The sequence below is a fragment of the Eleginops maclovinus genome, chromosome 13 (genome assembly GCF_036324505.1).
Source record: "Eleginops maclovinus isolate JMC-PN-2008 ecotype Puerto Natales chromosome 13, JC_Emac_rtc_rv5, whole genome shotgun sequence".
Classification (NCBI taxonomy): Eukaryota; Metazoa; Chordata; class Actinopteri; order Perciformes; family Eleginopidae; genus Eleginops; species Eleginops maclovinus.
In genome coordinates this window covers 22,409,612-22,427,933 of record NC_086361.1, presented here as the reverse complement: position 1 = coordinate 22,427,933, position 18,322 = coordinate 22,409,612, and the positions used below count along the sequence as shown (strand labels likewise).

Here is an 18,322-nt window from a genome sequence, read left to right as displayed (position 1 = left end):
ATTTGCATAAAAATTGGTGGGAAAGTATGTCATTGGGGACGGAAGAACTCATCAACGTTTGGAGCATATCCGATTAACAATACTCAAATTACTGTGGAAAGTCTAAGAAAGGCAAAAGGAAAAACAAGAACTATGGGTAAGTAAGAGGCTGACAATGAGGGACAGAGACTGGACTGTTTACAGGAAACAGAAAATGTACTTTCTAAACTCCAGTTACAGTAGCAGGGACTTTGACTGGACAGTTTACATGATTACTTTCATTATATGCACCAAGGAGGTTGTGTTTTTTGACCGGCTGCATAACAAATACTATCCTGATTTGCATGAAACTCAGTGTAAAGGTGTATCACCAAATGTGCTCGGTTTGTCGGTCTCTCTGCAGGATTGCTGAAAAACTAAAAGTCCTGATTTGCATGAAATTGTGTGGAGGGATGTGACGAGGGGCAAAGAAAACCCAATGGATTTTTTGAGCAGGTCTGAATCATTCCTAACTGTTTGTCAGCATTGTGAGTCAGGGTGAGGAGCTGCATTCATGTGGAGTCAGAATTTGTGAAGAATTTAATTTATGAGTAGGAAATTCCCCTCAAAAATACCCTCAAGAGTCAGAAGGTTGAGGTACATGTTAGTGATTGTTTTTCCAGAGTTGAAATCATGTGAAACAGAAGCATGGCGGACAAAAGTACATGTTAGCTTCATGGCTACGTGCAATAAAATGCAACACGTTGTATTTGTAACATCTGTGTGTTTTCCTCATTACACCATGGACTACGAAAGTTGGAAAAACAACTTCCCAAATGTCTTTAACTTTATATTTACTTCTTGTTTTTGTCCAGAGACGTCTCCACATGCCACAGGTGTGATTCCCTTTGAAAGCCTCAGCTGCAGCTCCACATCGAGGCGTCTCATCTCTAAATGATTTCACCTTTAAAGAGAGTATTTTTATTTAAAAAAGCGTTCAGTCCTGAGAGACGAGGGTCTGCTCCGTGGGAGAATAATAAATAAATCAGACCTTCTTCCAGCGGCGACCAAACATACCGAAGACCTTATGCTAAGCTAGGTCACTGCCGGCCACGACTGAAATATTATCCTCATAAAACTTTGCAGCACATCTATTTTCTCTCACTACAAAACTGAAAAAAAGTACATCGAAGTCTAATAAATACCACCAGACTATTGTGGATTTAAAGACCTCATGACACCTAGAGACTACCTTTTTTTATTTAGTCTAAAATAACTTTTATTTTCGATTTGAAATACATAATTGTGATAAATATGCCCGGTTCTCTGTTATTTTCGAAATTTGTACGCAAGCCACTGAAATCCACAGGCCAGTGTCTTGACAACGTTCCAACATAAAGATGACGTATGCTCCGGAACGCTTTTAGACCTGATTGCACCTGCTGCCACCCTTGACCTTGATCATTTCTAGTCACAGTAAGTCGTACTCGCAGTTTTAGCATCTTTAAAGTTTTGTTCTTAATATTTTTGTTGAGAACATGCCTGAGCGGTGTGTTGCAGCGTATTGTTCAAACACCAGGGAGAACGGTTTTACCCTTCATCGGTTTCCGAAAGACCCTGCTTTGTGTGAACTCTGGACGCAACAAGTTTGTAGGACAAGAGCTGGTCCGAAAGGAACAGTATGGAAGCCAAGCTCGTCGTCTGTACTTTGCTCAGCGCATTTTGAAGAGGAGTGCTACGACTCGATCCCCGCTCTGAAGGAGCAGCTTGGTATTGATGTTCGTCTGAAGAAGGTTTTGCTGCCCAATTCGGTTCCGCGTATATTTCATCGAGGGACAAGCTCGAGGTTAGCCCCGGGGGCGAACGGCGACGTCAAGAGCCGGAGGTCTCATGCTCTGGAGAAAAGGCAGAGATTGGAGGTACGTACCTTCTTATTTTGGACTATATTTTAATAATGGAAGGGAAATGAAATGCAAAGGAATGAGTGTTTGGCACTGTGTAAACAGCTTGCGGTGGTTCTTCATAGTTGAAGTTGGCGCTAGCTCTGAACACTTCAGCTCAGCTGGCTACTAGTGCTAAGTGCTTTAGCTATTCAGCTAAGTTCACCTCAGAGTGTTAGCAAAAAGTCAAGTCTCAAGTGTTTGTTTTAGGTTTGCGGTAGCGTTTTTTTCCCCCTCCAACTCACGCTAAATCTTGTGATTTATTTATTTATGTTTCAGGTACTACAGGAATGCCAGTCTGAGTATGTTGCTGAAGAGGAAAGCGATGACTTTCCTGACGGGGACCCATCTACTGATGTAAGTTTTCGGAAAGCGTTCAGGTCAACTAAGTTACTGACTAAAGATTTTATTTGACTAACTACACACAGCATTACAGTATATCAAGTGCCAGTGCCCCCTCTCTCAGACCTTCACCCTCACCATCTCCAGAGGTGTTAAAAGTAAAAGTACTTTTGTGGTGTAATTACAACAGTAGCACATATAACATAACCGTTACACCATTTACTCCATTGTACCTAACTAGATAGATGGACTGTCATTACTGAAAAACACTAAAAACCTAACAAGGACCCACCACAAACTCAATTCAACCAGTGCAGAATCAGCTGATTGTAAGACAAATACACTGGTCTACTTTTTACTAGGTTACCTGTGTTGGAAGGAAACTCTATTTTTTAGTTTTTTTTTTAACTTTTACACACACACACATATGTATACACACATTTATTTATTTACTTACTTATTTATTCAGGTGAATTCAACAGAAGATCAGCACAGTGACTTTTCCGTTCAAGTGTGTCTGAGGCCACCAACAAGGACGGTGGCTATGCAGTTCAAAGGAAGGGGACGGACTAAAGGTATTTTATCATTTATGTACGTATTTTAGCCAAACAGATGTCCGGGGAAACGGGTCTTTTCAGCATTGCATCTTGTGTAGATAGATACATCACTAATGACAATCCTTTTCTATGTCAAACATCTATTTTCACATCTACACAAGAATGTTGGAAAAACTATCTGTCTTAGGAAAAGACTATTTTACAATCTACAAATTTACTAGTGCGAGCAAGCTTCACAAAAAGTTGTGTGTATTGAATGAAGATTTCCTTCAAGCTGACACTGATTTCTATATACTAAACATTGTTTTTTCCCCAGGTGTGCAGGCTACTACATCAATGGTCACTGTTGGGACTCAGACTGAGGATGACTGCTTTTGCTTTCACAACACCGACAACTCAACCTCTTGTGGCTCTGACTCAGATGACAACATGTCGACAGATGATCCCGACTACAAGCTGCCGTCCTCTGATGATTCAGCTGAAGAGAGTCCTGAACACAATACTCCACCAGTGCCGCCACCTGAGGCGCCAGCAGGTAGCGTTTTTCTTGTGTTCTGGGAATGCCTGGTGACGCTGTTGTCAACATGGTGCAGCTGTGGACTTTGTGGGAGCAGGTCACTGTCCTGGCAGTGTAAAGAAGTAGGAACACAGTTGCAGGTCACCATCCAGTGCGGGGGATGTGGGAACCAAGGACTATGGAACAGTCAACCTTTCTTCGGCAGAACAGCAGCTGGGAATGTGTTGTTGTCCGCTGCCATTCTCTTCAGTGGGGCCACTGTCACCAAGGTGCTGCGTGTCCTATCCAGATTGGGCGTTGCTGTGATGTCGGAAAGATCGTTCTTCAGACATCAGGACCAGGTGCTTTTCAAAGCTGTGAAGCGAGTTTGGGGCGAGCAGCAGTTTGCCATGCTCTGTCTGCTACAGGCAGAAGGGGAACCCATCGTGTGTGGTGGTGACGGGCGTGCCGACACCCCAGGGCATTGCGCTAAGTACGGCACCTACTCAACAATGGAGCTCCGGAAAACAGCTGTTATTGACGTACAACTTGTACAGGTACATTTCAGATGTATTATGCCTCTATGTGAGTCCTGCCCAGTATAGAAAACACACTCTTCTGTCGTAGTAAGGACAATTTTATACTAGTCAATGTTATGCTCATCAAAATCTCCTGCTTTTTATGTTTTAGAGCAATGAGGTTGGAGGGTCCTACCACATGGAGAAAGTGGGACTGCAGCGATCCCTTGAGAAAGTCCAGGGCTTTGTGGATGTCGGAACTCTCGTGACAGACAGACACATAGGCATCAACATGATGATTAGAGAGGACCATCCAGACATCACGCACCAGTTTGACATATGGCATGTAGCCAAGAGTAAGTGCAACATGTTTAAACCTGTTTAATGTAATTTTTAAGAGAGACTTGAAGCACTACCTTGACATTCCTTTTTGAAAGATATGATTTTTTGGGTTTGGACAAATTTTATGTGTGAAATCCTTGTGTGTGTGGAGGACAGGGCCTATTTCAGGCTATTACAGGCTGTTCATGTATCTAAAAAGGGTTTTAGTTATGCCCTTGGAGTCAAGACCTTCAAGCAGTACATTAGATTTCTATTTATTTATTCATCTACACATGTTTACTCAGGTGTCAAGAAGAAGCTGCAGAGCCTTGGACAAACTAGAGGTTGCCAGGACCTCAAACCCTGGGTGGGAAGTATTATAAACCATCTGTACTGGTCCGTGGTCTCGACGCCTCCTGGCAGTGGACAACTTGTGGTGGACAAATGGACATCAGTCATCGATCACATCCACAACAGGCACACCGGGTTCGAGGGACTGTTCTCTTCTTGTGCGCACGGAGTCCTGGAAGGCAGGGAACAGCGTAAACCGTGGCTGAGTTGTCGTTAGTATACTCCTAATGTTTATTTTACAGAGATTGTGATCACAGTATCATGTTGCATCATGTTGCATAATTTACATGTATTTTGTACAATGTTCTTCAGATACGAAGGTGTCTATTGAAGTGGAGAAGATCATCCGGAACAAGAGGCTGTGTGCAGATATACAACGCCTGTCCCCGTCACACCAGACATCCTACCTCGAAGCATTCCATAGCGTGATTACCCACTTTGCGCCAAAGATGTGCCACTTTTCATACAAAGGGATGGAGAGCAGGTAATCAAAGAAATATTCCGTGAAACATTCTTTTAGGACATTATTACATTCTATTACATTACACTTGCCAGACGCTTTTATCCAGAGCGACTTACAATCGAGGACAAAATCACAGCTTGCAACATTTGCAGTGCACAGGAAATGTACATGTCCTGAAGTGGTTTTGTAGGCAAGGGTCAGGGCCTTGTGCCTGGTTTGGGCAGCCACTGTTAGGCAGTGCAACCTGATAAATAGAGGGGTAACATGGGCTCTTTTGGGTTGACTTGTTTATGTTTCGCTGTTAAGAATGGTCATCTTGTTCCTGATTATTCTGTTTGTGTTCTGTTCTTAGAGGGATCCTGGCTGCTTTGCATTTCAACGAGAATGCCAACAGGGAGCAGCGGAGCAGACACGATGGCGAGATGATGTTCAACCTGCGGTATCCAAAGTATAAGAAGGGCGGCTACATTGTGAGGAAAGTCTTACAGGAGCCATCTTTTGGTAAGCATAATAGAAAGTTGATTGCAGATATGATTTGTATTTTGAGATGTACATAGTCGTGTGTCATATCTATGGTTGGATTAATTTGAACCTTGTCCCATATTCCTCTGCAACAGGCTATGCTGAAGAGCTGATGCGGATGGTGGAGGCCATGTGTCGAGGTGAGGACTACAACGGTGATGACTTTGACATCCCAGACCCGTCCCCTGTTACAGAGCCACTCAATGCATCATTCGAAAAGCCGGATAAGAGGGCAGCAGTCAATGCACATATGACCCGCTTTAGCATTACAAATAACACCTAAATGTACACATGAGAACCGGACTGAATGGAATAAACACAAACTTAATTTCATCTTTGCCGTGAGTGCTTTGATTTACTGTGTTGGGAACCTCCTGCTCCATCCTCACCTTGGTGTTCTGAAAAGTGTCATTACAGGGTGTGTAGTATGTCTGTGTTGCTACAGTTTTCCCCCTTATCCATGTGGGCTTGTATTGCATTGTCCCTGAAGTACAGCACATCTTAGACACCGTATGATCAAAAATATCAGCTACCCTTCCATGGTGAAGGTGTAAATTGATTTGCTAGGCCTATTTGTTGTAAGCTGTTGTAAGTTGTAAAAATGAAGACACATTCATGTGAAGCCAGAGGTATCATGTATTGACATTCATTTTCATGTATTTACAAACTCATGTATTTAAACTAAAAAAACAAAATTAACAAGTTAACAGCATACATGTATCATCACGGGCTGTTGGTGTCCTGGAACCCCCTGTAATCAATGGAGGGAAAAGTTCTCCGGATACACCACACCACACAGGAAGGTATGGGGACCCTGACATGTCTTCCCAGGTACTCGTAGCACCATCGCACAAACTGTCTGTATCCAGTGTACCTCTTCCACCTAAAAGTTGAAAGAAAATCAGAAGAAAAACACAGGTGTTTTAGATGTAGGCCTAGGCCTACTGTAACCTACATGACAGTTCGTTTTACGCATACATTTACGTCATTGGTGATATCAAATCATACAATTCCTACTAGTCCATACAAATGATTTTACAATAGGATTGTATACTCACTCGTTTCCCTCTACATCCCCGTATTCTTGCCGATAGTGGAAATGTGCGGTGCGCAGAACATGCAGATTCAGACAAACTGGCTCAAAGCCAGAATGTTCTGTGATGCAGCGGGTGTCTGCTCCCTCCTCCTCTCTCCTCTCGCACACTCTTGACTGTTCGCGGCAGCACACCGACTCCACTACCAGTGGCATTGGCTCACATCTCCCACAAGAACACCTAAAATATAACAGATAAAGGCAAGGGGCTTGAAACAATCTTACAATTGTCACAGAACTTTACAAAGTGTCAATGTCATGGGTTGATTCGCGTGAAAAGCCGACGTAGAACTAGCCTAATCGCGGAAGGATGGCCACTGGTCAGGAGCTAGGTTATAGCATAGGCTACTACTGGGTTATAGCATAGGCTACTGTATGAGTATGACGCAGGGCAAACTAATATAGTAGACCTAATTGGTATTTTCATCGCTCTCAAAAAAAATAACATAACTAAATAAAGATTAAGACTATGACAAGCACCGGGAAACAACAATGGCCCTTTGCGATCTGTAGGCTAGTAATGGTGACTATTTGGCTAATTCTGGGAGGTGAGGAGGCAGGACTGCACACACACATGCTCGCTGGTGCAAACGCTGGTTGTGGTGGATATTACAAAGTACAATATCTTACGGAGTGTTCATTGTCAGAAAAGTGAACAAGAAGGAAGTTACCATTCCACGTGCTGTAGTCTGCCAAAATCCATAGGCATCCGACCGTCTGCCACAGCAGCACCACCAACAGCGCCTTCTGCCTCGCCATCCGAACTTTCCGTAGAACCCTGTGGCTCCAACTCATCCAAGTATGGCTCGTATCTATAGGGCATAACGCCCCTCACATTGTCCTCCAGCATTGGGTCGGACTCTGCCACTTCGAAAAATGTGTCAGGATCCGAGGATGAATCGGAGTTGTCAGAATCCATGTTGTTGACAGGTGTCAGGATAGTCGTGAGTGACAGGTGGGATAGTGTCTTGACCAAGGAGCCGTTCCGGAGTGTACGTCATAGGTCATGTGACTGACTAATAGGAAGGTCGGTAGCAGATCGCAAAAATCGCACTTTTAAAAGGCCGTACAAACTCAATTTCTCTATCATAATGATTAAAACCAACTTCAAGTGACTATTTTGTATGTGTACTTTCAATGTGTGTATGTATATTACTTTATTTTCCACGTGTCATGAGGTCTTTAATCTATGGCAGCAGATTTGAATTTCAGTCGGAGTGAGATGAACGAGGGTGACAAGACAGAGTTTAGATTACATAGGAATGAGGCTGGGAGGGAGGGAAGGGGGGAGGAAGACAAGGGGTGAGGGTGATGAGGAGGTGGAGGAGGAGGAGGAGGGAGACGAGTCTGGAGTGTATTCGAGGCCGTCAGCCGTCACATGTGCAGAATGCTAAACACCAAGCTCCAAATCCTGACCTATTTTCATCAAACTGACACCGAAATCCACCGAGAGGCTGTCTCTCTAACCTCTCCTGGACCACACACACACCCACACACACACACACACACACACACACACACACACACACACACACACACACACACACACACACACACACACACACACACACACACACACACACACACACACACACACATTACACAGTCTGTACATACCGTAATGTAAATCTACTTAACGTACTTTGATTAATAATCTCCAAAATGAGTAGATTGTGAATTATTTCCACTCCAACTTGAGAGGCTTTTCTTGTAATTTGTCCAAATAAGCCGTTAAACTGATGAATATTCATGAGGGGAGATACTCCTCCCTGACCCGTCTTTGAGATAACAATAGACTCTTGTTAGCAGACACCTTCCCGACTTCTTTAACAGACTTTTTCCCCCAAATAACTCCGTAAAAACACAACCAATCTGGCTCTTAAGACACTGATGGCGCTCATTTCCACCGGGCTTTCATCGGCTATGATCACAGTGCAATTACTGACAACCTTTAATGAAAATGGATGAAATTGCTACAGGATGAATGTGACTTGATTGATGCCGAACATCACCTGAACATGAGCGAACTTCACTGAGAACAATGCGCATTAAGGGTGATTGATAGTACTGTACAATGATGGAGTGTGGCTTTTTGCTAATTTGTCCGATACCTTCTGCAACCAATCATTATCCTACAAACGTTTAACCTTTTCAGCATCTTCAGCCGCACATAATATTACTGTTTCCCTCTGTTTCATATCTCAGAAACTGCTTGAGGAGACTTTATGAATTCACCCAATCATTGACCATCATGCAGAGAATGGTTTTGGGTTTTTAACCTCAGCAACTCTTAATTTTCTACTGTGAAGTTCGCCAGTTATTCTCAAGATTTGACATTTGGCATAATCAACTCCACACAATTGATATGCAAAGCTACCTCCATTTGTTGACACTATTCATTACTACCTAAAAGGGCACTTGGAGAGCGCAGCCAAATGAGGTTCACACTGTGTTTCGGATCTGGTCCAAATGTAATGGATTTGTCCTTGGCCCTAGCTAAACCCATCGGCAAAGTTTCATGAGAATTTGTCCAGTAGTTATTTCTTTATCCTTCTGACAGAAAAAACTCCTAAGAAAAGGGGGATGTAAGTCTGAAGTCTGGGAAACAATTGGATCACTTTAAACCTCCCAATGCACACAGATACTGATGTTGAGCTATAAAGTAACTGCAGCACGGTCACATGACTTCACGTCACCACCGCTAAGCTAAAGGAGGCTAATCTTGGGCTATAAAGGAACTACAGCACGGTCACATGACTTCCCGTCACCACCGCTAAGCTAAAGGAGGCTAATGTTGGGCTATAAAGGAACTACAGCACGGGTCACATGACTTCACGTCTCCACCGCTAAGCTAAAGGAGGCTAATGTTGGGCTATAAAGGAACTACAGCACGGTCACATGACTTCACGTCTCCACCGCTAAGCTAAAGGCGGCTAATGTTGGGCTATAAAGGAACTACAGCACGGTCACATGACTTCACGTCACCACCGCTAAGCTAAAGGAGGCTAATGTTGGGCTATAAAGGAACTACATCACGGTCACATGACATCACGTCACCACCGCTAAGCTAAAGGAGGCTAATGTTGGGCTATAAAGGAACTACAGCACGGTCACATGACTTCAGGTCACCACCGCTAAGCTAAAGGAGGCTAATGTTGGGCTATAAAGGAACTACAGCACGGTCACATGACTTCAGGTCACCACCGCTAAGCTAAAGGAGGCTAATGTTGGGCTATAAAGGAACTACAGCACGGTCAACAGTCTGCAGCCTTAAAAACCAGGAAAAGGCAACACGTACAATATTGCGAGGTCCAAATCTAAGAAGACCTACTGTTTTATCACGGTATTGATATTTCCTAGCCCTAGTGTGTGTGTGTGTGTGTGTGTGTGTGTGTGTGTGTGTGTGTGTGTGTGTGTGTGTGTGTGTGTGGTGTGTGTGTGTGTGTGTGTGTGTGTGTGTGTGTGTGTGTGTGTGTGTGTGCTGCAGACAGAGGAGTGTCTGAGAGGCACATCCTGCCTGCAATTAAGGTGGAATCAGAGAGAGATCTGCGCTGCCTTGATAATGAGCCTCATCTGAATTATTAACTAGAGCTGTACCCCCGGACCTGGACTCCCATCAGGCTTTGCTGCACAACAACAAGAGGCAGATACACACACACACATTTCCTTCTATCAAACCCATTTCAGCGTGTGCAGGAACTCAAAAACTAATCCCATTTGCGGTAGAAAATAAGGGCAACACTCGACTTGGAGTGGTGCTCACACGGCATTATTAGGCTTCAAACAGCCCATTGTAAACACACTGAGAGTGCATGATGATGATTTATTGAAATTTGGTGCATGGTATAATGAGTACAATGTGGAGAAACTTAGGGGGTTTAATACTTTATGAAGCGACTGTGTCATTAATCACATTAAAATTTAGTGCGATTTCTGATGCATGATTACATTACCCGTGTGATTCCTGGGGGATCCGCCTCAGATCTGATGGATCGTTGGGATGGTTTTACTTCTAAAAAGTGTCTCCCGGTGATGTATTACGTTAAGGATATTTGAAAATGTGAAATCAAAGTGTGTTTGACATTGTTGCTGGCAGTTTTTGGAGTCATTTTTTGCAGAAATATGGAGAATTAGAATAACTTCACAAAGCTTTCATACCAGAACTGCAAAAAGGAGTATTTTTCGCTAATCTGTACATTTTGGACACATTTTTCATGCAAAATTGTCAGTAATGCCATTTTCAGCTTCTAAATATGAAGATATCCCACTTATTTCTGCTTTATATCCTATTAAAGTGATATGTTTGGGTTTTACCTTGACAAAAAAAGAGATTTAGAGACTTTTTAGCCCATTTTCTCTCTTATTTTCGGACATTTTTATAGACTTAATGATTAATATAAAAAATAACTTATAAAAAAATGCAGGTATTTCACACTATTGCAATGCCAGTGTGTGTTTTAACATAAATCATGTATGTGAAACATTTCTGCAGACCATTTCAAATGCATGCTTCAGAGTTTTTGGGAAATGCATGCTTCATGTGTCTTTCGAAGCAGCCGTTGAATGGAAACCAATGAGTTGAAGTAATCTACAAATTAAAATATTACGTAAATAGTAACAGTCATGAATGTCTCAATCTCAAACTGAGATCAGCTAATAGGTTTTCATATCACAAATCAATACATCTTGCAGGAAAAATGTATTTTTTATGAAGATTTCCCACTTTTCTTCTTTAAATCCTATTAGAGTGATATTTTGGGGTGTTTTCACTGACAAAACATGACATTTAGAGACTTAAAGATGCATTTTAGGAATTAAAGAGGTCTGTAAAAGATCTGAGACTGTGAGAAAATGAACAGAAACCAAGTCACAAATATAAATGGTGCATTTGACTTTCAGAAAAGCAGCTGTTCTGGTCCTGTTGGCCCGGTAGAACCAGCATCTCGTGCCAACCTGTTCCTGAGTCACACTGAGGACAGAGGGCTCAATGTTTCCTGACAAACCCCCCCTCCTCCCAGCTCATGGTCCGATCCAGACACCAGAACATTTTTTAAAGAGAGAATATGCTCAGCCGGGCCGACATTTTACGACCCAGCAGCGACAGCCGGCTCGATTCCCGAGGATCCGCCTTCCTCTCCGGCTGCGTCTGGACTCCTCTCTGGAATTTCCGTCTGTGGCAAGGGTTCTCAACATTTTTCTTGCAGCTGATTTATTCCAAGCGATTGAAGTGCGAGGGCTGAGGGCGAGAATATTATGTTCTCTTCCAAACCGCTGTGACTCATTTAAAGCGGCGAACATCCCGCCTCCACTGCCTGGTGCTTCCCTCGTTTACCCCCCCGGACCTTTCTCCAGAAACAAGAGATCTGCAGCCCGCGCTTTCTGCAGGTTAACGTCAACCTGTCAGCTGATCCGGGGTCCAAATCTGCAGGAATCCATATACTAACTGATGCTTTAGGGAAATAATTTAACCTCAAAATGACAATTTGTTCTGTTTTTTCAATCATTACCAACTTGGATTCTTATGGAAGAGTTTTGATCCACACGTTTCAGTGACTGGGTTCAGTGTTATTCAGCAAACATCACAAGGTTTCAAGGTTTCAAGGTTTTTATTTGTCATATGCACAGCAGATACAGCGTATATGTTGGCAATGAAAATCTTATGTCGCGTGCTCCTCCAACAACTCAACATACATGGTGCAAAAGATAAATAAAATAGTAAAAAAGAGAGAAGAATATTTACAATATCAACAATACAGATTTGAGGAGTGAAATATATATATGTGGAATACATTGAGAGTATTTAAATACTTTACACTGTTGAATGAGGAGGTATGGACAGATGCATATATTATGTATAACAGATGTATATGGCAGATATGTATAATATATAGATATGTGTACTATAAACAGATATGTATAATATATAGATATGTGTACTATAAACAGATATGTATAATATATAGATATGTGTACTATAAACAGATATGTATGGCAGATGTGTATAATATATATGTATGTGTGTACTATAAACAGCTGTGAGTAGACATTCACACAGCTCAGGAGTTCAGTAGTCTTATAGCCTGTGGTATGAAACTGTCTCTGAGTCTGGTGGTCTTGGTCCGGATGCTGCGGTACCGTCTGCCAGACGGCAGCAGACAGAACAGATTGTTGCTGGGGTGATGGGGGTCCTTTATATCCTACCGGCCTTCTTCCTACACCGCTGGGTGTAGAGGTCCTCCATGGATGGCAACTCCGTCCTGGTGATGTGCTGAGCAGTTTTCACCACCCTCTGTAGAGTCTTACGGTTGAGGGCGGTGCAACTGCCATACCAGGCGGTGATGCAGCCAGTCAGGATACTCTCGATGGGTGCACCTGTAGAAGTTGCAGAGTATCCTGGAGTCCATGTTGAACTTCCGCAGCCTGCGGAGGAAGAAGAGCCGCTGTCGAGCCGTCTTGGATATGACCCTGGTGTGATGTGTCCATGTCAGGTCCTCACTGATGTTAACGCCCGAGGAACCTGAAGCTGCTGACTCTCTCCACAGGAGTCCCAGTCGATGGTGATGGGTGTGTGTGCTTCTCTCTGCCTCTTCCTGTAGTCCACAATCAGCTCCTTTGTTTTGCTGACGTTGAGATGGAGGTTGTTGTCCTGGCACCAAGATGTCAGGGCTCTGACCTCCTCTCTGTACGCCGTCTCGTCGCCGTCTGTGATCAGGCCGATGACGGTCGTGTCGTCAGCAAACTTGATGATGGTGTTGGAGCAGTGTGTGGCCACGCAGTCGTGCGTGAACAGGGAGTAGAGGAGAGGGCTGAGCACACAACCCTGAGGGGCTCCGGTGTTGAGGGTCAAGGTGGAGGATGTGATGTTCCCCATCCGCACTGCCTGGGATCTGCCCGTCAGGAAGCTCATGATCCAGTCACAGAGGGCGCTGTTGAGCCAAGGTCCCTGAGCTTAATGATGAGCTTGGAGGGCACAATGGTGTTGAATGCTGAACTGTAGTCAATGAACAGCATTCTCACATAAGTGTTCCTCTGGTCCAGGTGGGAGAGGGCAGTGTGGAGGGTGAGGGAGATGGCATCATCCGTGGACCTGTTTGCTCTGTAGGCAAACTGCAGGGGGTCCAGTGAGTCAGGGAGGGAGGAGGTGATAAAGTTTTGACTAACCGCTCAAAGCACTTCATGATGATGGAGGTGAGTGCAACTGGGCGGTAGTCATTGAGGCAGATGGGTTTTGTCTTTTTGGGGACAGGGACAATGATGGACTCTTTAAAGCATGTGGGGACTACAGACTGGAGCAGTGACCTATTGAAAATGTCTGTGAACACATCTGCCAGCTGAACTGCACACACCTTGAGAGCACGGCCAGGGATACCATCAGGTCCTGGAGCCCTGTGTGTGTTGATTCTTTTCAGAGATCTACACACATCTGCACTGGTTAAAACCAGTGAGCAGGGATCCTGGGCCTTTGGTGCCTCCACAGCCGGGGGCTTCTCAAAGCGTGCATAAAATGTGTTCAGTTCATCTGGGAGAGATGCAGACACTTCCTCAGCACCACTCGTTGTCCTTTTGTAGTCTGTTATTGTTTTTAGTCCAGACCACATATTTCTGGCGTTGGAGCCCTTGTAGTTCGACTCCACCTTGTCCCTGTATTGTCTTTTCGCACTGCTAATAGCTCTCCGGAGTGCATACCTGGAATTCCTGTACTCATCCAAATCACCGCCGCTGTGCGCGATGGCCCGTGCTTTAAGTTTAGCTCGGACCTCGCCGTTTATCCAGGGCTTCTCATTTGGGAATGTCCGTACAGTAATCCGCGGCACGACGTCATCGATGCATTTGCCGATGTAGCAAATTACCGCGTCAGTGTGTGTGTTTATATCGTCCTCCTCAAACACACACCACTCCGTGATGCCAAAGCAGTGGCGGAGAGCAGAGTCAGACTGCTCGGACCAACGCTGCACTGTCCTTGTCACAGGTCGGTCCCTCTTCAGTCTCTGCCGGTAAACAGGGAGCAGAAGAAGAGATATGTGGTCTGACTTGCCGAAGGGGGGGCGGGGGAGGGCTTTATATCCATGCCGGAAAGGAGTGTAAACATGGTCCAGTGTATTTCCACCGCGCGTGGGGCAGCTGACGTGCTGATAGTATTTCGGCAGGACTTTCTTCATGTTGGCTCTGTTAAAATCCCCGGCCACAATAAATGCGGCCTCTGGCCGAGAAGTCTCTGTCCTGTCGATAATCCCATACAGCTCCTCCAGCGCTGTGTTGTTGTCAGCGTGCGGCGGAACATACACTGCTGTTAGAACAACAGATGTGAACTCCCTCGGCAGATAAAAAGGCCGGCATCCGATCATGATGTGCTCTAGGCTGGGGAGAACAGTCCGAAGAAATGATCTCCACATCTGAGCACCAGTTGTTGTTGATCATGAAGCAGACACCTCCTCCCTTGCTCTTCCCTGAGTTTATTGTCCGGTCCTGGCGATGAATGGAGAATCCGTGTGGAGCAATGGCGGCGTCCGGTATCGTGGGGTCGAGCCAAGTCTCCGTGAAAACCAAAACATTACAGGTCTTAATGTCCCGTTGAAATGCCACCCTGCTACGGAGTTCGTCCAGCTTATTATCCAGGGATTGGACATTTGCCAGAAGTAAACTCGGTAGAGGAGGCCTGTTTTCACGTTTCCTCAGCCTGACCAGGACCCCGGCCCGGGAACCTCGTGGTCTCTTCCTCCTGCGCTCCACAGGTAGAGCTCCAGCAGGTAAACACGGAGACTCTCCATTGTTTGCAGGTCGTCGTGGATTATTGCTGTCCACCAGCGACCTGATGTGTAAAAGTTGTTCTCTATCATATTGGATGATAGGGCTCGCTTGGGCGGTTTGCATGTTGCAAAAAAAGTTAAAAACAACCAACAAAGTAAAACAATAAAAACACTAAGATGTGGAGTTGTTGAGGAGCTCGAGACACGGCAGCCATCCTCGGCGCCATCTTGCTTCCTCTTTAATGAAATGCTCACAGCAAACACATGTCGTAATTTGAACTCAAAGGGATGAGTTTCCTGCACAAGCGTGAGACAGTTTATGCAGTGTTTACTAGTATTGAAAATGCATGTGTTTGTGAAGGAAATAATAAGTTAAGTAAGTCTTATGTTGTGTGTCAAAGTGGACTCCTCTCCCTGCATGTCGTACACTGTAAACACTTTTAATTTCACAGTATAGTTTTGTCATAAATTGCCCTCACAGGAAGTGACGTTAGCGGCCGTGGGCTAGTTAGCAACGTTATAGTTCACTGTCCGTACATACTGCTCAATTTTAATGAATGGTGGCTTCTTTAAGATACAAGGAAAGGTGCTACGTTACTTACATAGTGAATAAAAAAACACATTTTTAGTTTTTATCGGAATCACAACAATCGTGCTAGTCGCGCAACTTTAGTATACGTATCCAAGATGGCGGCCGTTGACTGTGAGGAGTTTCAGGAGTTCCACATTTTACTCAAAAGGCCGTTACACAAGCATCATCTGGGTATAAAATAATGCATTTAGCCATACTTAACATGGGAAAACGCGCTGAAAGGAGCGAGTATCGGGGCTAAAGTACACCGTTTGAGACATAGCATGAGTTGTGTGGGACTTTAGAAATGGATGCTTTGATTTAGATATAGTTAAACGCTACCCCCATTTACTTTTATTTTTGGATTGCTATCTCGTTAACCACCCCACTGCTATTGCATCCCTTGCATCCCTTGTCCCCCCTCCCTTCTCCAGACTGAAGTGATACCCGCTCTATTCAACAAGCCTTCTGCACGCTGACAGCTGATCCGGATCAAAATCTGCTCGTCTGCTTCCCATTCAAGCCCTCAACGACTCTTCCCAACTGTTTCCTCTCCATTCACACGACACACATCACAGTTTTTCAGTCTCAGATCCAAATATCCTAACCGGCCAAAATTCCTCTTCCCGCCCCCGGTTAACCCAGCGCCAAGCCCGCCAACTCGAGAGCTGCCTCTCCTTCTGCTGCGCCTTTGTGCCGATAACAATAACTGTGTCGCGGTGCAGAGGGCCGCCTGGCACACAGCATCCTCTATAAGCCGGTTCCGCCATTTCCAACCAACCCCCCCCCCCCCCCCCCCCCCGTCTGACAGGCATTAAGGCTGCTCTCAATGTGCTCAGCAGCAGGGGCCGCCGCCATCTTTCTCTCTTCCCGCCTCTCTCCAGCTCCCACTCAATCCCGAACCCAATTCAACTAAAGGTTCTTTTATTGGCAGGGCGAATAATACCTTGTTCTTCAAAACGTCTCCTTGCAGTTGGGTGAGGAAGAGGAAGAGGAAGGTGATGACGGCTGTGAGCGTGGGCGCTGGTGCTTTAGTGAATGGTGAAGCATTACGAGAAGATTAAAAGCACATTAGAGGTAAAGATCCACTTTACTCTCAGTAATCAGGGATAAAGAGGAAGGGAAACTAATGTCTGAAGGTACTAAAAGTTGATATCAATATTTTACATTAAAGTTAAAACTGTATATTTATATATTTCTAGCTTAAACATATTGTATTTTTTACCCCAATTTGTATTTCGGGGGATTTTTATGTCTTAGATTGATGTGTAAATATGTCCAAAAGCTGAAATCCTGCAGCCAGTTAACACTAGTTAAGTTTCAGTGTGTTGCAGAGTACATTAGTTTAAATATCGTACGCATTTTAGGTGCACATTTGAGGTACTATAACAATTAATGAGTAGCCAATTAAAAGAAAACGTATCCGCTTCTAAAAACAATTCAAATAATTTTCTGACTTTTTAAAAATAATTAGTTTTTTTAATTTAACATTTTTACGTCAAATTCTTTAACTCAATTTAGTTGATTATACTTCATTTATTTCACTTAAACGACCTTTTATTTGCAGGACTTTTAAATGAGTATTACAATTTAGTTTTGCATCTTTAAACTTTTGAAACCAAAATGTATAAAATTCTTATAAATTAAAGAGAATATTTAGACTCCTTATAGTAAATAAAGTGCAGTCCCTTCTTTACCCAATGTAAAGGAGGTGAGTTTAAGATAAAACAAGACAAAAAGACACAGAAATTAATGTGTTTCTGGAGGGATAATTGCTCCTCATGTTTGACTGCTAGTTTCACTCCTTATATCACAGTGTGATTACAGCACTGGTCCTCCCACCTCCTCCAACACGCTGCCTTCAGGTAAGGAGCCTGTGAGTACAGCCTGCAGACCAGGGGCGTGGCCACGTGGTGGCCAGGGGGGGCCACGGCCACCATTGGTCAGAGTATGGCCACCCTGCCGGCCCCCCCAACCTCACGGCACGAAAAAAAAAAAAAAATACAACAAACCCTCATGAACAGAAATGGTATAAAGCTGAAATAAATGCATTAGTATTTTTTTTTTATCAAGTCGTTTTATATTGTCATTCGTCACTTCTGCTACAAGCCCCATATTCGCAACATGTTGGGCCACGCCCCCTCCAACGTGCCTGCATTCTGACAGCGCTTCAGTGGAGAGACTAGCACTGGAGACGAACGCGCTGGATATACCACTGTAACTAACAGGTGAGTAAGTTGGTGATACTTGAAAGGATCATTGAAATGATAAGATCATTTAGTTATCTTCACACTCAATTAAATGTGTAATGATGTCTCGACATTAAGGATTTGTGGCAGAGTGAGTTGAGTAAGGCTGCTGTTGTTATTTTTGCAAACTTGTAAAATGATCTATGGCTGCGAGCTATCGCTGCTAGTTAGCTAAGTCCATCCCGGGTTTTACA

General features: G+C 44.1%; 3 protein-coding genes across 4 annotated transcripts in view; 1 reads left to right on the top strand and 2 right to left on the bottom strand.

Moving 5' to 3' along the window:
* Positions 1-18,322, bottom strand: part of foxo6b (forkhead box O6 b) — a 65,633-nt gene that overhangs the window by 31,186 nt on the left and 16,125 nt on the right. The gene's annotated exons all lie outside the window — the stretch shown is intronic.
* LOC134874716 (uncharacterized) lies at positions 1,187-5,801 on the top strand. Its single transcript, XM_063898846.1, has 9 exons — positions 1,187-1,877; positions 2,178-2,255; positions 2,710-2,815; positions 3,114-3,850; positions 3,984-4,167; positions 4,438-4,695; positions 4,796-4,967; positions 5,299-5,447; positions 5,564-5,801. The coding sequence occupies exons 1-9, from the start codon at positions 1,497-1,499 to the stop codon at positions 5,749-5,751; spliced, it is 2,253 nt and encodes a 750-aa protein (XP_063754916.1). The 5' UTR covers positions 1,187-1,496; the 3' UTR covers positions 5,752-5,801.
* Positions 5,563-7,744, bottom strand: LOC134874718 (uncharacterized). Its single transcript, XM_063898849.1, has 3 exons — positions 7,233-7,744; positions 6,527-6,742; positions 5,563-6,351 (listed from the first exon to the last, which is right to left on the bottom strand). Exons 1-3 carry the CDS (start codon positions 7,478-7,480, stop codon positions 6,192-6,194), a joined length of 624 nt encoding a protein of 207 aa, XP_063754919.1. The 5' UTR covers positions 7,481-7,744; the 3' UTR covers positions 5,563-6,191.